Source organism: Glycine max, chromosome 19, assembly GCF_000004515.6.
Source record: "Glycine max cultivar Williams 82 chromosome 19, Glycine_max_v4.0, whole genome shotgun sequence".
NCBI classification, from domain to species: domain Eukaryota; kingdom Viridiplantae; phylum Streptophyta; class Magnoliopsida; order Fabales; family Fabaceae; genus Glycine; species Glycine max.
Window position 1 is genome coordinate 35,814,247 of NC_038255.2, and position 27,885 is coordinate 35,842,131.

The 27,885-nt window shown below is 34.0% G+C and overlaps 1 protein-coding gene across 1 annotated transcript; it reads left to right on the forward strand.

Annotated features, from left to right (window-relative positions):
• The first annotated feature begins 6,688 nt into the window (after nt 1–6,688).
• LOC100819645 (uncharacterized) lies at nt 6,689–26,912 on the forward strand. The gene is made up of 15 exons (XM_003553936.5): nt 6,689–7,253; nt 8,189–8,283; nt 8,366–8,479; nt 8,790–8,894; nt 8,994–9,065; nt 10,322–10,434; nt 10,784–10,918; nt 11,844–11,912; nt 11,980–12,067; nt 12,177–12,248; nt 12,337–12,437; nt 12,781–12,898; nt 25,387–25,446; nt 25,582–25,692; nt 26,548–26,912. Exons 1-15 carry the CDS (start codon nt 7,139–7,141, stop codon nt 26,656–26,658), a joined length of 1,479 nt encoding a protein of 492 aa, XP_003553984.1. The 5' UTR covers nt 6,689–7,138; the 3' UTR covers nt 26,659–26,912.
• Nucleotides 26,913–27,885: the final 973 nt, after the last annotated feature.

Sequence of the window (27,885 nt, forward strand, 5' to 3'; positions counted from 1 at the left end):
ATGTTTAAAGGTAAATTCAAAATTTAAAATATGTTGAGACCTAGTATGCCTAACTACCCTTGATACAATGTTAATAATTTTTCTCTATCTAATGTTATCCCAATTTCCACCCACATCTACTATGATACTTTATCTTTGGTTTCCCGCGTGAAGAGTCTAGTTTATCTATTTTTCTCTCCCAAATTTCTTTGCAAAGATAAAAACAGTAAATTGCATTAAGATTAAAGATGCATAAAATAGACTAAACAATTATCACTCTATTTCTAGCAATGATGTCATTTAGATGCCCTTTTTCAGTTTTTAGAAAATAACAATTTTTTAATGCATTATCCCCCAAACAATTCATGAGCATGGGTGATCATACCATAATCAATAAACAAATAAGCACAGAAAAGAGTAATAGAAATTGGATTGCATTAAATAGATAATAGGAAAGAATTACATTACAAGAGTTGGCCTGTCAGGCTCCTAACAATTGGGGTATAGCCTCTCATTGTCATAAGATGTTTTACACTTTAGGGGCTGATGTGGATAGAAGAAGATGGATGGACAAAAGAGGAGAAAAGGGTAATGGATATAGAAAAAGGGTTTCTCATATTAGAGATGCTCAGACTTTGGATGTATTCATTAGAGAGCTCTGATTTAAGTTTTTATAGTCCTAAGGTAGCATAAAATTCACGTGACCTCACGCTAAGTGGGCCTTCCGGACTTAGCGAGTATGGCGGTGATCATACGCTTAGCGCAAGATTCGCGCTAAGTCGCCTTTGGGCTTCTTCGTGAGCCTTCTTCTTGCTAAGAGGCGCGTTGTGTCTGTCTTGTGTGCTATGCGAGCTGTCCCAATTTTCAACTTTTTGTTCAAAGTTTTTTTTCACGTTTTTGCTTCAATTTTCCTCCAAAGCACTTGTAATTTTCTTCTTTTGAATCTTGTTGGTAAAAAATTAACATGATATTAAATTTCTCATTATTTTATTAAAAACAACATTAAATAAAGGAATTCTAATCATCCTTAGTCAAAATTGACTATCAATTAAACTCATTTCATAGTTATTAACAACTCATTCTGCCAACTTAATATGAGTTGTTACAAATAAATTTCATTAACAAAGAAATCATATATTTTCATAATAAAAACATATTTTGCAACTTGTATTTTCAATTAAATCACCATGCACATTCATACTTGTTCCCAAGTATTTACTCTAAGTATATGAATCCAACATATGAAGGTTCAAGTCCTGCATAATTAATTATGCATAATCTGTTATCGGAAGGCTAGATAATTTATTCTATTTTAATCTTTTTCAAGGTTGTGTCACATTTTTTGAAGGATGTTAGCATTTGGTTATTGGTGTTTAAATATGTTCATGAGGTGCTGATGTAAGGGTATTGGTGAATTAGTTTGGTAGCCTTATCGGACACTTAGGTTAACCATGAAATGAAAAATGCCTAGGGTGGGGATGATATGATGTAACTGTGGAAATTTTCCATATGTTCTTTATGGTTATATCTCATGTACTCTCTGGTTTGGACACATCTTGTGATCCAATTATTGTCTTTTATATAATAAAATTTATTTTGCCTATCAGGAAAAAAAAACATAGCATGCATAAGAATTTGCATTGCACATAGTAACTTTGTAGTCCCTTTCTCCCTATTAAGTCCTCGCAAATTTCTATCATGATTAGCGCAAAAAGGCTTATTGAAATGGCAAGGGGCAGAAAATGGCACCAAGAAATCGCAAGAGAATTTCATACCCAAGGCACCATGTTGATATGCATTCTAATCTCACACACCTAATAAGAACAATCCAATTCGATTTTGTGTAAGAGGATGATTTTGTTTAAGAGGATGATTTGAAGGTAATTGTAACAACACGATTTTTCCCACTTAAGAAACTTAAATTGTTTGATATATTTTAAGAAATTTAATCATTTATTAAAATAAAATTTGATTGAAAGGAATTTAACGTGCAGTAAATTGCAATCAATTCCTTAGATAAATTAGTATCAAGGTTCTGATAGTCTGTTGTCATGAAAAATTTATTTCATGATATGCGATTTAAGTTTTGATTTAATATGTGTTGTTAAATTTATTTAATAGAACTTCTTTTGATTCAATTTTATTTGAGTGGATTACTTAACCTGGTGATTTTTTTAGTGTGATCTTTCAAATTAATTAAATTAGCATGTTGGTATAATTTATTAAAATTATGAGTTTAATTATTTAAACTAGTATGATAGTTAAATAGACATGATTTAATACATATAATTATGGGCCTAAAAAGCAAAACATAAGAAATTGGGCCTAAGATTTAGAAAACAAAAACTCTGCTAGGGGTGCGGTTAGCCAAATGAGGGTGGTGTCAGTAAAACTTGCCTCTTACATTTCGTGGTCAAGAAGGCAATTCTCGTGGTGCAAATAGTGACAGTTTGGCCAGTCACCTATTTTTAGCTCAGCAACTTAAAGAATGGATTTTCCTTTTACATAAAGGGAAACAACCAAAAATATTCTTACATATAGTTCCACCAAAAATATTCTTACATATAGTTCCATACGGATTAGTATGACGTATATTATATTAAAAATATATTTTACAAAATAATTTAAAATTAATGATTCATGTAGGTCTTAACCTGTTATTTTTACATCATTAGTATGATATTTTAACCAATTAGGCTAATAAGTTAATTATGTTAAAAAATAATTAATATTGTTATATATAACACTAAAATTTTTAATATATATTTAATAGACATATAATTTTACATAATTAATTTTGATCTAATAATGTATTTTTTTTCATATATAAATTTTTATTAAACTTATGATTTTTATTTAAAATTTATATATGTAAAAAAATACATTAAAAAGTCACACTTATATGTGTATTAATTGTTACAAAATTTATTATGTAAACTTATATGTGTATTAAATATACATTAAAAAATTTATTGTTATCTATAGCGACATTATTTATTTTTTAACATAATTAATCTATTAGTTTAGTTGATTAGAGTGTCATATTAATAACACAAAAATCATGTATTCGAGATTGCATGACTCATTAATTTTAAATTATTTAATAAAATATATTTTTAACAATTCGCATGGGCCAACGCAGATTATCAATCTGGCCCATAGGCAATCCAAAACCCACCTTGAGGCAAAGGTCACACCAAATCAAGGTATGGAGGGAGGGAGTTGTTTGTTTTCTTTTTGATGTTGCTACATGGTTTGGGTTGTGATGGATCTTGAAGAACCTCTAGCTTCATGTTCTTGATCGAATGTTACTTTGAATTCATCGTATGATAGTGCTGTTAATGTTTGAATATAATATGATTACTGCCATGCTTATATGTGGATGCAATGTTGTTAGTTTGATGCACCAAATGCATGAAAATATGATTTTAAGGAGTTATTGAGTTGCTGCCATTTTCTTTAGTAACATGAAATGGGATTGTTTGTTGCTTAAAAAAAAATAGAATGCATGTCAAAAATGGACCTTGGCATGTCCAAATAAGAAGAGATAAAATAACATAAAATGGGCTAAGGGTGCGTGTCTGTTTGTGTGACGTGAAATTTGAAATCCACGCTCATATATCTTGTATTCCTCATTTTTATTGAATACATATTCTACTGAAAGTTATTTTTTATTGTTTTGAAATGTCTATTCTAAAAATTATTTTTTACTATTATGAAGTATCTATTTCGGAAGATAAAATTATTTTTTATTGTTATGAAATATTTATTCTAAAAGATAAAATTATTTTTTATGATTATAAAATGTCTATTATGAAAGCTAATTTTTACTATTATGGAACATCTATTTTAAAAATTATTTTTTAATGTTATGGCTGAAAGTTATTTTTACTGTTATAAAACATTTAATTTGATATTTTAAAAATTTTGGGAGATGTAAAATTCAATCCCCTGTGAGGTTAGTGTATGTAAGGAGAGGGGGTGTGTTAGCAAATTTACTGTTAAGTGGTTAAATGAGTATTAAGTGATATTTTTTTAAAATTATAATTATATTATGCTACAGTTTTTAGAATTCAACAAATGGTTTTAAAAATTATTTGGGAACCTATGATTTTAATTATACACGAAAAATATTTTTTTTTTACCCTAACTCGCTAAATCAACTCAGAATTTTTTATTATTACATTTTTTTACTATGGTTCCTATAATTCAAGAGAGATATAGAAAGAGAAGTAAAAGAAATATAAAATAAATTAGTCATGAAGAAAAATATATAAACAAATCATAAAAAGTATTATCAAAATTTGTTACTTATTAACTTAATTAAGACACTTTATTCATATAAATTGTGATGCCATCTATTTATTTGTTTTTCCTTTCTGTTTAGACACCAACAGTTTAATGAAAAAAAAAAAGAAACTATATTTTTCTTGGTGGATTCTGTAATAAAGATTTCATTTGGAAAAATATCCAAAGGGTGTTTACTGTAATCTCATCATGTTCTTACGAAAAAAGAAGAAAATCTCAGCATTTCTTTAGATAATGTATTAAAATTAATGTAATTAATGTAATGATAAGAAAAGACAACCTGCAATATATCTTACTTGCACTCAAAGCTTTGTCCAATCAAATTCTGACTCGACCGACCGACAGAGTGTAAATAGAAGAAGACAAAAAGATTGTCGAAAAAGAAAAAAACACTACAAGCATTATTTTTTAAGAAATTAAAAGTAAAAATAAGTTTAATAAACAAGAATTTAATTTTTATAATTTTTTGTATTATCAATCAATTAAAAACTATAATAGATATAATTTTTTTAAAAATTATTATAAAAATTAATAAAATTATTATATATAATAATTTGTGATTTAATAAAATATAATAAAACTCATAATTTTACACTATTAATCAATAAAAAATCATATTGGATATAATTTTTAAATAATTATCATAAAATCAAAAAAATTATTATAAATTGTGATTTGTAGTTAGGTAACATATTTTTTAAAATGGGTAAAATTATCTGATTAAATAATAGTAGTATTAAAATTGGAATCTTAAACATTTTTTAAATAATTAAAGTAGTATTAAAATTGATAAAAATATTTAAGATAAATAATCAAATTTTCTATGAAAGTGTAAAATAATGATAAATTTATTTTTTGAAAGATGAAAAATTCAGAACTAGTTCTTCAATATGAAAAAAATACAACAAATTAATTTTGCAGTAAATTTAATAACAAAATGATCTTTAAACTTTGAAACTTAATACCAAATTAGTCCTAAAAAATATAACTTATTATTTAATTGACCTCGAATATTACAACTTAATGATAATATAATCTTACAAATTTAAATATATGATTAATTTATCGTACTTTTTATATATTTAGACTAAATTTATATTTTTTATATTTTAAAAACCAATTTTTTACTGTATCACATTTTCAAGAAGAATTTGATTATTTATCCAATTATTTATCATTGGAAGCATAACCTCTTTTCTTTCAAAAAAAGAGGGTCTATAACTCCATATATCATGAAAATATTTTTATACTAGGAGAGTGTATTGTATTAGGATTTTAAAAGATTAAAAAAGTCTGATATATTTTAAAGATTATGTAGAAATATTATGACTTATAAAATTTTTTTATAAGGTTTTTATGATAATATGGATTTTAATAAATTTATATCATAAGAATTTAAAGAATTTAAAATGACTTTATAGATTTATAAGATTTGAAAAATTTTATAAATTTTTAAAAATAGTTTCAAAATTACAAGAATTAATGAAAAAATAATAAGAAATGATAAAGTTTGAATAAAAAAATAAAATTAATATAATTTTTTAATCTTTTAATAACTATATTAATTCTAGCTTTATGTCATCGTATAGTCATCTTTCTTGTAATAGTATCCACTGATTCTTAGTGTTAGATATGAACTATAGATTTAAAATTATATGTTGATTTTTTTTAATTCTTTAATTACTATAATTATTTTGTAATAAATCTAATGACATGTTTAAATGAGATGCAATAATAAATATATATTAGAAAGTAATAATGAGTGTAGAAGATTGGTAAAAGATTTTCTAAGTCGTGTGGATAATAAAATTAATGGTAACAGTCATAAAAATATTGCGTCAAACCTATATTAATATAAGAAAAGACATTATTAATCATAGAGAAGAGAAATATATTTGATATTATTTTATTCCAAAAGAATATGAGAAATATATATGAGACACATGATGAATAATATTAAAGAGAATAGAAAATATTTGTGATGAGAGAAAATAAAGTTTGACAACTAATAAAAAAGAAAAAAATCTAAAAAAATCTCAAAGAATTTAAGTAAGATTGTTTCATAAATGTCTTATTATAATAAAAAGTTTGATAAAATCCATCAAAATTCTTCTTAAAATTAATCTATCAAAATTTATATATTTTAAATATAAAAAACTTTTTATATAAATTATAAAAAATTCTAATTAAATACCATTGGTATTTTCTTAAAAAAAATCTTAAAAGTTCTAATTAAATGTCTTAAAATTTATTTATACTATTTAAAAGTTATAATTAAATATAAAAAAATATTTTTAAAAATCCTTTTAAATCTTAATCCTGTACACTTAATTCAATTAATTTCAACAAATTTGTTGCCTTCAACTGTTATCAATGATGATACGTGATTTTTTCGCCAGGAACAAATTTGTTGACTTCTACTGTTATCAATGATGATCTGTGATTTTTGGATAAATCAAAATTTCAGTGTTGGATTGACGCGCTAGTAAGTGACTAGTAAACTTCGTGTACCCGGTAAGTAACTCGATTCTACTGAGTGATGAACAATCGCTTCTCCATCTTGAAGTAGATTTTCCAACTTGAGAAGAAACCGAAGCTTCGTTTGGTCGAAAACGCACCGGTGTGACCCACTTCCACCTTCTCCAAGAAGTGGTTTCGTCACTTTTATTGGTGCCTGCGGTTACATTATACCACCGTAAAGCGTGAATATGAACGTTTCTTTTAGCCTCTCTTTCATTTACCCTTTTCCATATACCGCATAAAAAACGTTCCTTTTAGCCTTCGTTGTTCCAAGTTTTGATATTTTTAGGGAGGGGTGCTGAAACTACGAAGAGGGTAGCCAGAAATTAAAATGGCACATTTGCATGAAGTGGATCGAAGCAAGAATGAAGTTATACGTTTAGAGCGGGAATCCGTGATTCCAATTCTGAAGCCTAAGCTCACAATGACACTGGCCAATCTTATTGGTACTGCTTTTTGTTTGAACCTTTTTTTTGCTCCAATTTGGCACCTGAAATTGGTCTCTTTGTTGTTGATGTTGTTTTGGTAGTTATGAAAACATGTTTGGGGAGTGTTTTCACTCTGTTGTGCTGTGATTGTGTTGTGATTGCTCTTGGAATTGAGGAGTATGGTTGGGGGGTGGGGGTGGAAATTAGTGTTGTTTTCCCCCTTTTAGAAACAAATTTGGGATGAAATTCACTGATATTTCTGGACCCTTTATGTAATTTAGTTTTTGAGTGCTGTTATGGAGTTCAGATTTGTATATATTTTTTAGTTTAAATCATGGTTATCAAATTCTCGAGTTATTTATTGAGAACAGTACTTTAACTCTTAAACTCTTACGATTTTAGAGTTTACACAGACAAAACAAGTTAACTCTCTAGTAAACTTGCATAAACTCTGGAGTTAGGTAGCAAGTTTGAAATCAACTATAATTCTTTCCCGCCTGCCCCCCATAGAACCGTCAACGACAATGCTTTACCATGACTCGAACACTTTGAAGAAATAAATTTTTTTTTCAAAAAATGTTATCACTTTAATAACTTAAGTTTTTATGATTTTATATCCAATTTGGTCATCTATGTATTTTGATATTATATATTAATAATGTATTGTTACACTTTATTATTGTTTTGTTATTTGGCTTTATTATGCCGTTCAAATGTTAAATTGTTGTTGTGGTAAGAGTATTTTGTTAAGTCTATATGTCATTAATAGGTTTTTCAATATTATTTTTCTACTATGTAAACTCTACGAGTCGAGTTTATGGAAACTTTATGAGTTTAAGTAAACTCTCGAGTTTGACAACCTTGGTTTAGATGACGAAATTTGGCTAATTTTTGTTCCTTCCTTCAATGTTGTTATATTTTTTGTGGTATGAGATTTTGGGTATTATATGCAGAACATAGTTCTGACCGAGCTGAGTTCTTGAAGCTCTGCAAGAGAATAGAGTACACAATTCGAGCTTGGTACCTTCTACAGTTTGAGGACTTGATGGTATCATCTATTTCTTGATTTTTCTGACATAATTATAGTTACTTTGTGGTTGTTATGGAGCTTGATTCCTTTAAGCTTGCAGCAACTATACTCCCTCTTTGACCCTGTACATGGGGCGCAAAAGTTGGAACAGCAGAAGTTATCTTCCGAAGAAATTGATGTGCTTGAACAGAATTTCTTGACATACCTATTTCAGGTACCATCTCTACTTCATGCATTCAAGTGTCAATATTTTGGAGATATTGTTAGTATAATATAGACTTGAAAACCTAAAGATTATGGTATTGATATAAAGGAGTAAATGCTCTAGTCATCCAAAGGTTATGGTGCCAGCCTGCCGCCACATTAGTCCTTTAAAGATTTTTGTCACCAAATTAGTCCCTTAAAAATACTAAAATCTTACATTAATCCTTCAAAGTGACTAATTTGGTGACATAAATATTTGATAACATCAGACTGAATATTGTTTCTTAAGTTATCTGAAGATACTTCGATTCTTTATATAGGTCATGGAAAAGAGCAACTTCAAGATAGTGACTGATGATGAGATTGATGTTGCACATTCAGGCCAATATCTTCTAAATCTTCCCATTACTGTTGATGAATCTAAGGTTTGTGCATAATAATGCTCCTTTAATGGAAAATGGTACCTTGAGATGCTTGATTTTGCTGCTAATAGTTGCTGATGTCTGTATTTTTTGCTGATGAAGCTTGACAAGACACTTCTGAAGAAATATTTTGAAGAGCATCATCATGATGACCTACCAGATTTTTCTGATAAGGTATGGCTCTGAATCAAGTGTAGGAGGTACTTATCCACGAAGGATTTCTTGGTTCTCTGGTGTTCATTTTTCTGTTATCCCCCCCCTGTGGGTGTGGGCGTGTGTGTGAGTTCGATGCTGTATGATACTAATGCAATTATGAGTCTTTATTCCAATGTTTGCAGGCTCCTTACCCCCTTTTTTAGTTATTGAAGCATTCTTCTAGATTCGTTGTTGGAAATCAGAATCTTTGTTGTCATGCTGATTAATTCACAAAATATTCATTACAGGAGATAGACTTCTCTTATTTTAAATGAAACAGTGGGGAGAGGGCTTGATGATGCCTTGATACTTGTTCTAGTTCTATATCCTTCTTTCATGAATGTTGTTGAACTGATCTTCTATAATTATAAGATTGTCTCCTATAAAATCCTTTTGTTACAATGACGGACTTTCTACATGCTGTCTAAAGTCCAAACTCCTCACCACCAGCCCACTCCAAGTGGCTTAGAATATTTTATATTGAAATATCGGTAGTCCATCCTTGTTGGTGAAACAGAATCCTTAAAACATTGATGAAGTTGCACTGAGTTTTGGCAGCACATCATGAGTCACATTGATTGATGTAAAAAAGTTGTCCTAAAAAGAACTAGGCCAATTTGGCCCAGCCTATAAATTCTTGGCCCAACATTTTTTTAAAATTTTTACTTTTCCTTTTAAAATTAGTATAAATTTAAGCAAAAAAATACATAGGCCAATTTGGCCAGGCCAAATGGGCTAGACTGGGCCACAAAAAACATGGCCTATGAGAGATTTGGGCCAGCCCGTTTTCACCATTTGACTTGATGGGCCAGGTCAGGCTGACCCATTTGACAGCTCTAGATTGATGTAGTAGACTTTTGGTAGTCATTCAATATTGTGATGTTAAGTTGTCAACTAAAGAGCAGAAGTTTCTACATTAAGAAGGTTGTAGACATCACAAAGATATTATTTGGCTTTTGTTACTTGTTTGATGCTGGACTGTAGTTGATCCTTCCCTCTCTCACACATACACTGTTGTACACTCACAGTGGAGGCTGGTTCACAATTATTACTTTAATTGTTTGCATTAGATTGGAAAAAATGTAATTCCTCAAAACAAGTGAGCTGAACCTGCAAATACAAACACTGATCTAAAGATTGTTGTTTTGTTCCTTGAGCTTATTCTGCTTGTTTTTTTTTAATCAGCAGCTTATTCTGTTTGTGAAATGGAAAACTAATAAATCATATTATTTTAGTATGTTATCTTTCGACGTGGCATTGGAATTGATCGAACAACTGACTACTTTGTGATGGAGAAAGTGGACATGCTTATTGGACGCTTTTGGGCATATCTATTGAGAGTAACTAGGTAAGCAAACTCAGTCTGGAAAATTTAGTACTTGATGCTAATGAATAATCCATTATGAGAAGTCATGATATTGATTAATATATTACCTTGTCTCAGCAAGAGATGTAAAAGGCCAATGTAAAATAATAAAATGCATCTAAACAGAGAAGTAATAAGGGTCTTGCTTTGGCAAAATTATGTCGGAAGGGTTTCCAATGGTAACCCAAACAGACATTTCATCTGTGTACTGAAAATATTTTTTAATCTATACATGTGAATGTACCTGAGTATACACAGCATGCTTCCCAGCTTTTTTTTTTTTCTTTTCTTTTCTGTTCATAGAAACCTTTTAAAGTTGTACTGCTTGCAGGTTGGAAAAGCTTCTATCCAGAAGGTCAAAAAGGCACAATAAGAAAGATCCAAAGAAGGACAATGAAATTAACTCTGAAGCAGATGGGCAGGACCTTTATGTTGAACGGATACGTCTTGAAAATATGCAACTAAGGTCATAAATTGCTTCTCTCTCTCTCTCTCTGCATTGTTCTTTCTGGATGAGGACCAGTGCCTTTATAATAACATTATTACTTGTTATAGATGCTTATCTGATGAATTTCTTCGTGTAAGATTCACCATTATCTGCAAGTTGAATGCTATTGCTTCTGATAATCTAGATTTGTGTAAATCCTGATTGTTGGCAGCTTTCATTCAACTGAAGATTTAAAATTCTCATTGTATGCTCTGTATCACATAAAATTTTGGTACTGTGTGTTCCTTACTCTGGAATTACAACCATCAAAGTAGTACAACCCCAATAGAAGTTAAGGTCATGAAACAACTATCTCAAAACCTTAAAGTTATTAGGTAAAGACTCATGAATGGTTTTATATTATATTTGTAACATGTCCCTTAACTTAAGAGCCCTTTGGCATTTGGCTTTGTAGTATCAATAATGCACTGTTCAACCTACCTTATACTGAAATTCAACTTTTTATTAGAAGAACGAGGACCATGACGATTGAACTCTAGATCACGTGAACACTGAGACTCTGATACTTTGTGCTGAACTAACTATCCTAAAAACTTGTTAGGTGACTGAACTATCTTAAAAACTGAGGTTGTTAGGTGAAGTCACATGAATGATTTTATTATTACATCTCTAACCATTAACAATTAACAATTCCAAGATAATAGTCAACCTGGATTGAGGTTTTTGGTCTTCCTTAAGCTTTCATTATATGAGCATGGAGAATTCTATTGTGATAAAATCTACTACTTAAATTATATATAGAAATTTTAGTATGTCTACTGATTTGTCTTTGAAGCACATGATGTTTCTTTCTCACCAAAAATGAGGCTCATTATCTACATTGCATAAATTTTGAATGTGTGATGATCTGGTCACTCATGTGATGATTTTCTGCAATTTCCAGTTTCCATAATTTGCTGGGCAAGACCTTAATCCAAGAACCAACATTTGATAGGATAATTGTTGTCTACAGGTAGATCTGCCTTATATCTCAAACTTCTGTTGAAATTTTGAAATCTAAGAAGCAAACTATTTTTCAGGAGAGCCAGAACCAAATCAAAAGAAGAACGAGGAATATATGTGAAGCATTTCAAAAACATTCCAATGGCTGATATGGAAATAGTTCTTGTGAGTTACCTCATTTGTGAAGCTTTTAATGAACATTCTAATTTTTATTACTAACTTTCCCCCAACAAATACAAGTAATAACCTTGGTCAAGAACTTGTTACTTGGCAGCCAGAAAAGAAAAACCCTGGATTAACTCCAATGGATTGGGTCAAGTTTCTTGGATCAGCTATAGTTGGTTTGGTTAGTTTTTTAACCTCAATTTAGTGTTTCCATTTTAGCGATATTGTTTTTCTTCATCCTGAACAAATGCATATAATGTTCTTCACAGGTTGCTGTTGTTAGTTCACTTGAAATGCCTTCAGCTGATTGGTGGGTCATCATTGCTGTTCTCTCCACAGTAATTGGTTATATCGCTAAGACATACTTCACGTAAGTATGTTGATCGCTTCCTATCATTGCAAATATATGCTATACAATGATTATTGTGAAAATTACCTGCATATGGCTCTGAAACTTGATCTATTCTTTATGAACAGTAATCTAAAGAAATCTCTCCACTCGGTGACTTATTAAATTGTTCTTTTTTTTTCATTAAACCATTCTACTTTTTCTACCAATTCTTGGTTGAACTAGTCATTATTCAATAGTCATGTTGCTTATTGAATCTTGTTCGCATTATTATTGCCGCATTCTACTAGTTTGAGATGTATAGAAGTAAATGCATTTGAAAAAGATATTTAACCTAGTTGCCACTAATTTCTTTTCCCCATAGGTTCCAACAAAACATGGCTCAGTACCAAAATTTGATTACACAGTCAATGTATGACAAACAACTTGACAGTGGAAAGGGTACACTTCTTCATTTGTGTGATGATGTCATTCAACAGGAAGTAAGTGCCAGCTTGATGCATTCTGTGTTTTTTTTTGTCTTCAAATCAAATCAGTATATTGATAATTTTTGTTAATGTTTTTAGAATTGTTTAGAAAGTAGGATAGGGCTGGCTGTTCTAATTGTACCTGAAACTGGCCAGCTTATTTCTGCACAACCCTCAATTCTTTCTTGCTTTGGTTTGACTCTAGCTGATCTGGGTTTTGGTTGAACTCGTTTCTTCAATCTGTTTCTGTGTCTTTGTGGTGAGTGCTGACTGGTTTGTTTTTGCTTCAATACTTGCTGGTTAGTCCATATAATTGTGCTCTGTTTTGGTGTTTTTTTTTTCTCTTTTGGTTGGATGTAATTGTTCTCAAGTTTTGCTGTTATTAAAATGTCATTGGTGGAGCCGTTGTTGGTGTGAAAATGTCATGGAGTTCTGATTTTTAAGCTATTTTGCTTATTTATGTTATTTTATATGCAGTTATATTTGTTTGAATATAGTTTTGTATTTTAAGTAAGTTGTTATTATCACACATTTTATGTGTCTTACAATCCCTAGGCAGGATCTCAGATTTGATAACCTTGCACGTCTGAATGTTATGAATAAACACCATAAGCATATAGAGGTTAGGATCAACTGATACCAATATAAGAAGGGATCTGGATATTCAACACTATGTATGCTTTATCAATCTTACTGGAGTCATGCAAGGTGCTCTTTCTGAATAGTGAAAAATACAGATTAGAATTAGTTGAGTTTGTTTTTAATACTACTTTGTTAAATAATAAATTTTGAAATATTGGTTTTAAAATATAAAAAAAAAAGCGTACCCCAGTGCCTGGAGGTTCCTCGTTATGCGAAGGTATGGGGGATGATCATTGTAAGCAGCTTTACCCTTGCATATGCAAAGAGGTTGTTTCCGGATTTGAACCCATGACCAATCGGTCATCAAGGCACAACTGTGCCAGGGCTCGCCCTCATTGGTTTTAAAATATAATATATAAAAAAATATTTGATTGATATGACATTTCTTGAGCATAATCCACATGATGGATGATAGAGCACTAGTAATAAACTGGTAAAATATATTACTGAACACAAAAATCACACACAATACAACAGTACACGTCGTCCCAGTGACAAGTCTTGTACAGAGTATTCTTTGTCCACAAATTGAAAAGAACGACACACTTACCTAATTACTATCGCAAATACTCCCTATATGTATCTGCCATCAGTTATTTTCTATTCACAACGGCCATCAGGCAGTTTCCTAATATCTCAGAGACTCCTAATATGTGACTGCCACTAGTTATTTTCTATTAGTAACTGCCATCAGGCTGTTGCTCCTTTGGTTTACTATGCCTCATAGTATAGTATACTATACACCTTCCAATTGGGCAGCTTGGCTGGTTTGTGAACTAATGGGTTTGTCTTTTAGTGGTTCCCATTTCTTTTACTAGGACAAATGTTTTGTAACAATTTCTTTCTTTACATTTGCTATTAACTTACTACTAATTGTATAACCAGATACTTGATGTTTTGGTATGTGTTTGTCAATCTTGAGGAACATTGATGGAGTAGAGATTGTTATATATTGGATATTAAAATTTATCACCTGATGTCTTTGTATTTCATATATGATGCTTGCAATTCACCAAAACTTGCGTGTGCATGTGAGGGAGATAGAGGACCAATTTTCCTTGTCTGTTTTATGACACACACTGCTACACTACCTAAGAATCCAGCACATACAATGATTTTAATTATTCCAGCTGTTGAATCTAAGCAACTGTGTGTGATTAAGTATCCTCTGCTTAAGAAGTATTATATTTTTGCATATCAGGATGGGATATTAAACAGTATTGGATAAGTTTGATAACAATCTTTCAATTTGATAGGTGGATTTTGTGAGAAATTCATCTAACAGTGTGCGTGCATGCATGTGTGTGTATATCTTAGCTTTTGTAAAATTCTTGTTTTACCACTTCTTTTAACAAGCATATGCCTATGTTTTCTCACAAGGTAGGAAAACATGATTCTATTTGTAAGCAAGCTTAATCATATATTGGCTGTGATTTCTCCCCAACGTACATATATTCTTTTAGAAATATAATGTTCAAAAAGATGAACTTTGAAAATTTTGAAACCATATTTGATACTTGAAAGTATTGAAACACATCATTTACTGCACTGTTATCTTTTATGGACAGAAATAAAGGTTAAGACTATGAACTAAATATTTTGGAGAACTTAACTTGTCTCACTCAGCTGAGACTATTGTATATATAAAGAAGAAACAAGTACATGACAAGATGTGACAAGATACGGTGTAGACTGCATCCCCTTGTACAGCAGAGAAGAGTGCAAAATAAGAAAGATAATAAAACCTATATAAAAAACACATATTAATCTAACATCCCCCCAAGCTGGAGCATATATAAAAAACACATATTAATCTAACATCCCCCCCAAGCTGGAGTATATAAATTATATGCTCCAAGTTTGGAACAATAAACTGAATCCGAGGCCCCCTTAATGATTTGGTTAAAAAATCAGCAAGTTGATAATTTGAATTGACAAACTCTGTACTAATCTCTTTGGTCAGCAGCTTCTCTCTCACAAAATGACAGTCAATCTCTGCATGTTTAGTTCTCTCGTGAAACACTGGTGTTATAATTATGTGTATCTTTAGAATAGATTATTGTATCTGTTTTAGCTTATAGTAGAAGACAGCAGTGTGTCCTGTCTTATCAAAGCTTTCAAGCTTCTCTCTCTTCTCTTTGTATATATATCTATGTTATTTGAATGAAAGAAGCAAGAGAGTGATATTTTCCTCACTACCTCCAAATCTAAGTTGGTATCAGAGCGGGTTCCGTTCGCCGCCGCCAGCCGTCACTTCCGGCCGCCATTCTCTCCGACGAACCTAGGGTTCGAACCGCCCTGGAACGCGCGACCCAACCCTGCAGGTTGCGTCGCCATTGGAGTTGTCACGCGCCGCCACAGCTCCTCGCGTTTTCAGGCGCGTGTGGTTCACGCGCCGCCGTCCCGACGTCGGAAGCTCGCTCAGCTTGTTCCGGTAGCTTCGTCGTTCTTCTCTGAGCCTGTTTCAGGTGTTGTTTTTTTTATTTTGGCAAGTCTTTGTGCCTGCATGTGCCTTCTTCTATTCTTTGTTGCTTTGGGCTTCCATTGTTGATCAGAAATGGCCTCTTCTGGACCAGTTTTTTCTTTTTCTGGAACTCCAACAATAACAACTACAAAACTGAACAGGAAAAATTATCTATCTTGGTCTGCCTCTGTGGAGCTTTGAATCCTTGGCCAAGGACATCATGACCATTTGGAGAAAGGAGTTGATGCTGTTCCAAATGACAGAAAATTTGAGTGGGAAAAGCTTGACTATCAACTCTGTGTTGTATTATGGCAATCAGTTGAGCCAGATATTTTGGAGATCCTTAGGTCATTCAAAACGTGTCATTCGTTTTGGAAAAAGGCCCAAGAGATCTTTGCAAATGACATTCAAAGCCTCTTTGATGCAACCATGAAGGTTACAGCTCTCAAACAAACTGGACATGACATGATTGCACATGTAGGAAAGGCTAGGGCTGCAGTTGAAGAGCTGAAAAAGTTTCTGGTAGCTGACTCATTGGAAGAAATGAATAGAAAACTGGATAAGTTTTACATGGTCCTCATCCTGAGGAGTCTACACTCTGACTTTGATCATGTGCGTGATCAAGTTCTTGCTGGAGATCAAGTTCCATCAATAGATTCTCTCATCACTAGGTTACTTCGTGTGCCTTATGCGCTGAAAGAAGAAAATCCAGTTGATGTGGTGGAAACTTCAGCAATGGTTGCATCTCGTGGAAGAGGGGGAGGCTGTAATAGTAGAGGAGGCCGCAGTGGAAAAGGTGGACGTCCTCAATGCACATATTGCAAGAGGATGGGTCACACTCAAGAGAATTGCTATTCCTTGCATGGATTTCCTGAAAAAGTTGCCAAGGTAGCTCAGACAGAAAAATCAGAGTCTAAGTTCTCTGATGAAGAGTACCAAGAGTATTTGAAGCTGAAATCTGAGAAATCCAGCAGCTCGGCTTCATCTTCCTCTGTACCATGTTATTCAACAGCATGCATTTCTCAATCTATTGACGGTTCTAGTCCTTGGATACTTGATTCAGGTGCCTCTGATCATATTTCTGGTAACAAGTCCGCTTTTACATTCATGTCTTTTCCAAAAATTCCCCATTTTGTTACTATAGCTAATGGTTCCAAAGTTGCAGCTCAAGGAAGTGGTCAAGTCTCTTTGTCTTCCTCATTAAAGTTGGATTTTGTTTTGTTTATTCCTCAGTGTCCCTATAATCTAATTTCATTGAGTCAGTTAACTCGTTCATTGAATTGTTCAATAACATTTACTTCTAATTCCTGTGTTATTCAGGAACATGGCACGGGTCGAGTGATTGGAGAAGGACGTGAATCAAGAGGACTTTACTACCTGAAATCCAACTTATCTGTTTCCTATTCTGCAACTTCAAATCCCAAACTTTTGCATGATCGTCTAGGCCACCCAAGCTTACCAAAGCTGAAAATGATGGTTCCTGGTTTGAAGAATCTTAGAGTCCTAGAATGTGAGTCGTATCAACTAGGAAAACATGTTAGGTCATCATTTCCACAAACTGTCCAAAGATGTAATTCAGCTTTCTCTACCATTCATTCTGATATTTGGGGACCAAGCCGGGTTATATCTTTTGGTTTTCGATATTTTGTAACCTTTATTGATGAATTTTCTAGATGTACTTGGGTCTATTTAATGAAAGACAGATCTGAACTTTTGCCTATCTTTATGTCCTTTCTCAATGAGATTGAAAACCAATTTGGAAAAACAATTAAGATTTTTAGAAGCGACAATGCAAAAGAGTATTTCTCTCATGACTTTTCCTCCCTTTTATCCTCCAAAGGCATTTTACATCAATCCACTTGTCCCCATACACCACAGCAAAATGGTATAGCTAAAAGAAAAAATCGTCATCTTCTTAATACCGCACGCTCACTAATGTTAGCCTCTCATGTTCCTACACACCATTGGGGGGATGCGGTTCTTACTGCTTGTTTCTTAATTAATAGAATGCCTTCATCCTCTCTTGAAAATCAAATTCCTCACTCAATCATTTTCCCTCATGATCCATTATTTCATGTTCCACCTAAAGTGTTTGGTTGTACTTGTTTTGTCCAAGATCTCTCTCCCGGTTTAGACAAACTTTCTGCCCGAGCAATCAATCAAGTGTGTTTTTTTAGGTTATTCTCGTCTTCAAAAGGGTTACAAATGCTTTTCTCCCTCTACTAGAAGATACTATATGTCTGCAGATGTAACTTTCTTTGAAGACACACCTTCTTTTCACCATCTATGGATCATTCTTCTTCCATCCAGAACGTTCTTCCAATTCCCTCTCCCTGTCCTCTAGATACTTCACACCAAAATGTCAGTGAAGTTCCATCTTCTCCTCCGCACTCGACTGATGTTGGCCCTCCAGTACTTGAAGGTTCACCTCATGATTTTCATTCTCCTTCAATCACTCCTCAAGCCATGGATCCTGCCATCTCTCCTTCCTCTGATTCAGACTGACCCATTGCCATCCGGAAAGGTACTAGATCTACTCGTAATCCTCATCCTATCTATAATTTTTTGAGTTATCATCGTTTGTCTCCTTCATATTCTTCTTTTGTTTTTTCTCTGTGTTCACATTCTGTCCCGTCTAATGTTCATGAGGCACTTAGTCATCCTGGATGGCGACAGGCTATGATTGATGAAATGCAGACTCTTGAACATAGTGGTACTTGGGAACTTGTCCCTCTTCCTCCTGGCAAGAAGACAGTGGGTTGTAGATGGGTCTACGCAGTTAAAGTTGGGCCTAATGGTGAGATTGATCGACTTAAGGCTCGCTTAGTAGCTAAAGGCTATACTCAGATATATGGCCTTGACTATTGTGACACCTTCTCTCCGGTAGCTAAAATTACTACTGTCTGTCTGTTTCTTGCTATGGCTGCCATGCGTCATTGGCCTCTCCATCAGCTTGATATTAAAAATGCATTTCTCCATGGTGACCTTGAAGAGGAGATTTATATGGAGCAACCTCCTGGGTTTGTTGCTCAGGAGGAGTATGGTCTTGTTTGTAAGCTGCGTCGATCTCTCTCTGGGTTGAAGCAATCCCCTCGGGCTTGGTTTGGTAAATTCAGTCATATTGTTCGACTTTTTGGGTTGAAATGTAGTGAGGCTGATCATTCTGTTTTTTATTGTTATGCATCCCCTGAGAAGTGTGTTTATTTGATAGTATATGTTGATGATATAGTGATTACAGGGAATGATGCTACTAAGATTGGTCAGCTAAAGGAGCACTTATTCAGTCATTTCCAGACCAAAGACTTGGGAAGTTTGAAGTACTTCCTTGGTATTGAGGTGGCTCAGTCAGGAGATGGTGTTGTAATTTCTCAGAGGAAGTACGCTCTTGACATTTTGAAGGAAACAGGCATGCAGAATTGTAGACCTGTTGATGGCCCTATGGATCCGAATTTGAAGCTTCTAGCAGATCAGAGTGAAATGTATCCTGACCTTGAAAGGTATAGAAGACTTGTGGGAAAACTCATTTATCTCACCATCACCAGACCTGATATTTCCTTTGCTGTTGGAGTGGTGAGTCAATTTATGCAAAATCCCCGTATTGATCATTGGAATGCTGTTATACGTATTCTTAGATACATTAAGAGAGCTCCAGGACAAGGATTACTTTATGAAGACAAAGGTAATACACAAGTATCTGGGTATTGTGATGCAGATTAGGCTGGTTGTCCAATGGATAGGAGATCCACATCCAGATATTGTGTCTCCATTGGAGGGAATGTTATTTCTTGGAAAAGCAAGAAACAATCTGTTGTTGCTCGATCTAGTGCAGAGGCTGAATATAGATCTATGGCTGTGGTTACGTGTGAACTTATGTGGGTTAAGCAAATTCTTGAAGAGTTGAATTTCTGCAAAGTGATGCAAATGAAACTATATTGTGATAATCAAGCTGCTCTTCACATTGCTTCAAACCTCGTCTTCCATGAGAGGACTAAGCATATTGAGATTGATTGTCACTTCATTCGGGAGAAATTACTGTCTAAAGAAATTGTCACTGAGTTCATTAACTCCAGTGATCAGCCAGCAGATATTTTGACTAAACCCTTAAGGGGGCCTAGGATTCAGATTATATGTTCCAAGCTTGGAGCATACGATTTATATGCTCCAGCTTGAGGGGGAGTGTTATAATTATGTGTATCTTTAGAATAGATTATTGTATCTGTTTTAGCTTATAGTAGAAGACAGCAGTGTGTCCTGTCTTATCAAAGCTTTCAAGCTTCTCTCTCTCCTCTTTGTATATATATCTATGTTATTTGAATGAAAGAAGTAAGAGAGTGATATTTTCCTCACTACCTCCAAATCTAAGTACTGAATTTGAGGCAATATGGAGAGCTGCCTGATTATTACAATACAACTTCATTGGCTGAACTTCACCGAACTTTAGCTCTTGAATAAGTTGTTTGATCCACACTAATTTGCATGTGACTAAAGTCATAGCCCTATATTCCGCTTCTGCACTAAATTTAGCAACATTATTCTGCTTCTTGCTCTTCCAAGAGATAACATTTCCTCCAATAGACACACAATATCCTGCAGTATCTATAGGGGACCCTACCCAATCAGCATCACAATATCCAGAAATTTGAGTGTCTCCTTTATCTTCGTACAACAATCCCTATCTTGGAGTCTTCTTAATATACCTGAGAATGCGACGAACAACCTTCCAGTGATCAACATAAGGAGCTTGCATAAACTGACTAACGACCCCAACTGCAAAGGAAATGTCAAATCTGGTAATAGTAAGATGGATGAGTTTCCCAACTAATCTTCTATATCTTTCTAGGTCTTAGTATGGTTCACCTTGTTTTGCCATTAACTTTTGATTTGGATCCATGGGACTATCAACGGGTCTACAGTTAATCATGCCCGTCTCTTGCAAAATATCCAAAGCATACTTCCTCTCTGAGATAATAATGTCTTCCTTGGATTGAGCTACCTCTATACCAAGAAAGTACTTTAGGTGGCCAAGATCCTTGGTCTGAAAGTGACTGGACAAATGTTGCTTCGACTGAGAGATTTTGATATCATCATTCCCTGTAACTACTATGTCATCAACATAAACAACTAAGTAAACACATTTATCAGGATAAGTGTGACAATAAAAAAACAAAGTGATTTGCTTCACTTCGTTTCATCCCAAAACTTTGCACAACATGATTAAATTTTCCAAACCAAGTTCTTGGAGACTGTTTAAGACCATAAAGGGATCAATGAAGTTTGCAAACAAAACCTGATCCCCTCTGAGCAACAAACCTAGGAGCTTGCTCCATATAAATCTCCTCCTCCAACTCACCATGAAGAAAAACATTTTTAATGTCTAACTGACGAAGAGGCCAATGATGAATGGCAGCCATGGCAAGGAAGAGAAAGACAATAGTGATCTTGGCCATTGGAGGAAAAGTATCCCCATAATCAAGACCATATATTTGAGTGTAGCCTTTGGCTACCAATCAAGCCTTAAGACAATCAACTTCTCCATTAGGACCAACTTGGTAGCATATACCCATTGACAACCAACAACCTTCTTTCCAGGTGGAAGAGGAACTAACTCCCATGTACCACTATGTTCAAAAGCTTGCATTTCAACAATCATGGCTTGTCGTCATCTAGTGTGAGCAAGTGCCTCACAAACATTCTTGGGAACAGTAATGGAAGACGAAGAAGAAATAGAGGAGAAGTATGAAGGAGACAATCGATGATAACTCAAATAAATAGGATGAGGATTTCGAGTAGACCAAATAGCTTTTCTAAGGGCAATGGGCCAACCTGAATCTGGATCATGAGAAGATGAGGAAGAAGAAGGGTCAGTTGTAGGAACAACTGAGGGTGAAGGACATGAATCAAGAGTATCTTCATGCACTTTGGAATCACCATCTTTTTGTGTCCCACTCTGGAGGGTAGAGACAGAAGTTGGAGATAATTCATCTTGATGATTGACTGGAGAAGAGGGCTGAATTTCTCCTTTATTGGATGTTGTGTGAGTAGGAGATACTATTGCATTGAGACAAGGAATAGGCAAAACTTGTTGTATAGAGTTGGAATCATCCTGTTTGGAGAAGAACACGGTTTCTTTGAAGAAGGTAACATCAACTGACATGTAGTATCTTCTGGTGGTTGGAGAGTAACATTTGTATCCCTTTAGAAGGAGGGAATAACAAAGAAATACACATTTGATGGCTCTTGCTGAGAGCTTGTCAAGACCTAGAGAAACATCATGAACAAAACATGTACATCCAAAGACCTTATGAGAACCATGATACAGGGTTCATTAGGAAAGAGGATTGAGTGAGGAATTTTATTTTCAAGAGATGAGGTGGGTATTCTATTTATTAAAAAAATAGGCAGTGAGGACTGCATCACCCCAGTGGTGAACAGGAACATTTGCACTAAATAACAATGTCTGTGCGGTCTGAACAAGATGCTTGTTTTTCCTTTCAGCTATTTCATTTTGTTGTGGTGTGTGAGGGCATGTGGAATGATGTAGGATTTCCTGTGAGAACAAAAAATAGAAAGTTTTGAAGAGAAATACTCCTTAGCATTATCACTTCTAAGAATTTTAATAATCTTCCTAAACTAATTTTTAATTTCATTGTAAAAGGACATGAATATAGACAAAAGTCCATATCTATCTTTCATTAAATAAATCCAAATACATCGAGAGTATTCATCAATAAAGGTAACATAATATCTAAACCAAAAGATGTTACCGGCTTGGTCCCCAAATATCTAAATGAATGATAGAAAAAGCCAAGTTACATCTTTTTTCAGTTTGCTTTAGAAAAGATGACCTAACATGTTTGCTTAATTGACAAGATTCACAATCTAACATTTATAACTTGTTGAGATATGGAACCATTATCTTCAACTTTGCTACACTTGGGTGACCTAGACGATCATGTAAAAGCTTTGGAGATGAAGAAGCAAAACAAGACACAGAATGGCTAGTTTCCCAATAGTAAAGGCCTTGTGATTCATGTCCTACACCAATCAGTTGGCCCGTACCACGGTCCTGTATAACAAAGGAATCAACATTAAATGTTACTGAGCAATTTAAGGAATGAGTCAACTGACTTAGAGAAATTAGGTTATAAGGACAATTAGGGATATACAAAACAGAATTTAAATTCAAGGAGGGAGAAAAAGGAACTTGACCAATTCCTTAAGATGCAGCTTTAGACCCATTGGCTAATGTAATAGGGTGAGGAGATAGAGGAAAACAAGGAATTATTACTAGAAATGTGATCAGAAACACCTAAATCAACTATCCATGGACCTTGACCTTCCACAGATTGAGAAATGCAGGCTGTTGAAACACTTGGTATTGAAGAGGATTGAGCTTGGCTGCTAGATTTCAGCCTCAGGGATTCCTGATATTCTTCATCAGAAAATTGGGATTCAGCCTTTTCAGATGTAGAGACATATGCTGCCTTATCAGGCCAACCATGTAGGTCATAACACTATTTTGAGTATGGTTTTCTTTTCCACAATAAGAACACCACAGCTTATCACGACCACCTCTACCACCATGTCCTCCTCCTCTATTACCACGACCCCCTCTACCCCTACCACGAGAGGCAACCATGGCTGAAGTCTCAACAGTTGCAGCTGCATTTTTCACCTTTCACCAAAGTAGGAACATGGAGAAGTCTAGTGACTAAGCTGATCACCGGACAGAATTTGATCATGCACATGATCAGAATCTGAATGCAAGTTCTGCAAGATCAAAATCATAAACAGTTTATCAAGCCTCTTCTTCATTTCCTCTGCAGAATCACATACAAGGAATACTTTCAATTCTTCAACTGTAGCTCTAGCATTAGCCATGTGTGAAACCATATCATGGTTGGTCTGTTGGAGGGAAACAACCTTTTGGGTTGAATGAAACAGACGTTGAATGTCATTAGCAAAAACATCCTGGGCATCCTCCAAAAAGAACAGTTCTTGAATGACCTAAGGATCTCTAGCAACTGGTCTACAGATTGCCATAGAATAGTACATAGCTAGTAGTCAAGTTTCTGACACTGAGCTCTATTCTCAACAGGAACTTCATTCACATCCTTCTCCAAATGATCATGGTATCCTTGACCACGTAACCACAACTCAACTGAATCAGACCAGAACCGATAATTTTTCCAGTTGAGTTTCTCAGTTGTGATAGTGGGAGTTGCAGAGAAGGGAGAAATAGGGCCTGTAGAGGAAGAGATTACAAAAGATACTGTAGATCCCATTTTCCGAGCACAAAGAGGTTACCACCCAAATCTGAAGCCAAAAGAAACCCAAGAATGGTTGGATCGTATGTTCACTTCTCTGATATGACAACTGGAGCCAAACAGGGGTTGGAATGGGTCCAAAAGAGGCCGATGAAGACAATGGTGATGGCGCGACGGCAATGCGGTGATGGGAAGGCAGCACTTGAGATTCATGCGCCTAACAGAAGAGCGTACTGTAACGGCGCGTAAGAGAGCTTTTGCTCTCGAAACCACTTGGGTTGGCTCACCCTCAACAAGGCGCACCTAACCTTTTGTTCATTGGAAAATTTTCTGGCGGTCAACGACGGTGGTCGGTGGTGGTTGACAACAGACGACGATGAGACTCCAGAGCAGGACTGTTCTCTCTCTGATACCAAATTACGACTATGAATTTCATATTTTGGAGAACATAACCATTTGCACTCAGCTGAGACTATTGTATATATAAAGAAGAAACAAGTACACAACAAGATGTGACAAGATAGGGTGCAGACTGCAGCCCCTTGTACAGCATAGAAAGAGTGCAAAATAAGAGAGATAATAAAACATATACAAAAAACACATTAGTCTAACAGGTTGAAAGCCTGAAGAATCTAACTTTCACAACTACTGTAAGCAATCCTCCTCTCATTGTTCCCATACAGAGTGAAAAATATAGTGTGATACTGTTTGGCAGACAAGCAAACAATACGTTGGATTTATCTCGCAAATACTCCTCAATTCGTGTCTCATTTTTTAAAAGTCTAATAATTTAGGAAATAAAAGTTTGAAGATTTTGAAAATGCATCCACTACTTAAATAGTATCAGAAATGTGTCTGTTTCTGACGTGTGTATCTGATAACTTAATTTGGTAGCATCAGCTGTTATTTGGGCCTTGGGATTATGCTACTTTATATGTGATAATCAAGTGTACTGGTAAGCCTGTAACCTTTTAAGACTGAAATGCGTGATTAGATTGTTGGAAGATCATATTGTAGACTCTAGTTGCTACTACGAGTTTTGGCTCACATTTCATTTTTAAGTATGTAACTATTCACCAGCCAAAGATTTAATCTAATGGCTACCAATTTGTAACTCTTTAAATGTGTAGGTCAAAGAGGTTATAGTTTCATTCTTTATTCTGATGGAACAGGGCAAAGCTACAAGACAGGTATATCCATGAGCACAAGTTTTTTAGAAACTTGTTTTTCTTTTCAAATTCTGTTTTATACTTAGAAAAACAAGGTTTCTATTTCTATTACTATTATCTAAGCACTTATATTTGCTGTTTGGTTATATGGATCAGGATCTTGATCAATGGTGTGAGGAACTAATCAAAGAAGAGTTTGATGAGGAATGTAATTTTGATGTGGATGATGCTGTTGAGAAATTAGAGAAATTGGGAATTGTTACTCGAGTGAGATTCCTTAAATTATTCCCATTCTAATCTTCGGTGATTATATCTCTGTATATAATACTGCATCTCTTTAGAGGAAAACTTTTCTTTTTTCTGTAACCTATGTTTTATTATTTCAATTTCTTGTTATCTCTCTTTATCTCACACTCTTTTATCTCTCTGCAACTACATTTTAAAGTGAGATGAGTATGTTAACAGTAGTAGGAAATTTATATTTCTTTAAAGGTTTAAATACATTTTTTGTCCTTACAAAATTATTTTCTTGTTTTTAATCCATGCAAATTATGTTTGTTTTGTTTTTAGTCTTTAACGCTCTTTAGATAGCGTTTTGAACAGTGAAAAAAGTGTTATCTAAGCATCATAAGGACGAAAAACAAAACAAACATAATTTGTAAGGACTAAAAATAAAAAAATAATTTTATAAGGACTAAAAGCAAAACAACACAAATTGCAAGGACTAAAAAGATATTTAAGCCTTCTTTAAAATAAAAAGCAGATGGTAAAGATCATGTGGTTCCTTTATAGCGGTATAAATAAACCTGTGTCATTTAAACCTTTGTCAAATGTTTTGTCTGTAAGTATTTGAAAAACTATTAGTTGAGTTTTGCTTTCAATCAGGAATGCATTCTTGAACACATTGATTATCATTTTACAGAGTTTAATATATATTTCAGGCTGAATGAGAACATCAACTAAAATTAAAACTTGTGGATTTTTTTCTTTCTTGGTTTGCTTTGTGTATCTTCAGTATGATTACCAGAAGATTATTTTCAATCATTGTGATCCCCCTAAGAAAATTTTCTATGAAGATTTCAATTTCTTTGTTGCTGACTGGAAGCTTATCTTGGAATTCAGGATTCTGTTGGTCGATATCAATGTGTCGGGCTAAAACGGGCTAACGATATCATTGGCACCACCACTGAAGAGCTTGTCCTTAAGGCAAAACAGGGAAGCATGACTTCTTGATGGTGTTTTCAAATGGTGCTCATCTGTCTCATGTACATGTAGTGTTGGTTGATAATGACAATCCTGAAATTGCCTAAGGTTAGAATTTTCCTTTACACAAGATTGATGTCCCATCTCTTAGACGGAAGCTAGTTTCTGCTTTCTGTATACAGTTTTCTGTATTTTTCATGTAAGTCTATGTCAATGTATTCTCTATATTTTATTCTTTTTTCAGCAGTTTGTGTTAATAAAACCTAGTCCCTGATTCTGAAAAACACTCAATTACAATGTTTGGACTAGTTCATTATTTTCAAGCTTTTACATGTAATTTAGTGTAATTACCACTGGATGTTGTCTTAGGAGCAGATATAACTTACCGATTGAACCATCCGGAACACATAAAAATTGTGTAGTCTTAGAGTTCATTTAGATAGAAAATTTTAACCTAGGGAAGTAATTTATCAGAGAATTTAAATTTTTGGAATTTTAAAACAGAATTTTAAACAACTAAAAATGTGGAATTTTAATTTCCTCCTAAAAGGTGAGAAATTGAAATTTTTTTCTTGATATAAGAATCTTCTAAAACGTTCGTGTATTTCCTTTATAACTTTCATTCTCTCTTTCACTTGAAAGTTCCCAAAATCTCATTCTCGAACTCGCGACTCTTCCTTCACACCGATGATCCTCTTCTTCAAGAAATACTATCTGAACTCGTGGAACATCAATCAGGTGTGGGCGTAGGGGGACACATAAAACTACACCCACTAGTCTGGGGAGCAACTGTCGTATCCATCACGCGGCAAAGGTGTTCGACGACGCGGAAGGCCTGAGTCATGCCTTGCACTGTTGACTGAATACTATGGTCGGGTGTGGTGGTGTACGCCGGTGTGCCCCTGTTCCTTTGCGACTTTCCATGCCGCATCAGTATTCTTCTCCTTGGAAGCACACCAACCTTATCTTCTCTTCTCTTTGCATTCATTTTCTTTCACCTTCACAATTTTTTTTTTGTCCAAACACAATTTTGAAAATAAAAGAATTTCAATTGAAATATTTGAAATTCTTAGAATTTAAAATTTCTCAGAATTTTAAATTCCCTCATCCAAACACACTCTTAAGGAAAAGCAAGTCCTTGTTTCCGGAAGGTTATACAATTTTATTTGTCCTGGATTTGTGGTTCTGGAAAATAACTAAATAATAATTATACGACGCAAGGTAGTTTTGGGATTTTGTAAAAAAATTAAGAGTGTA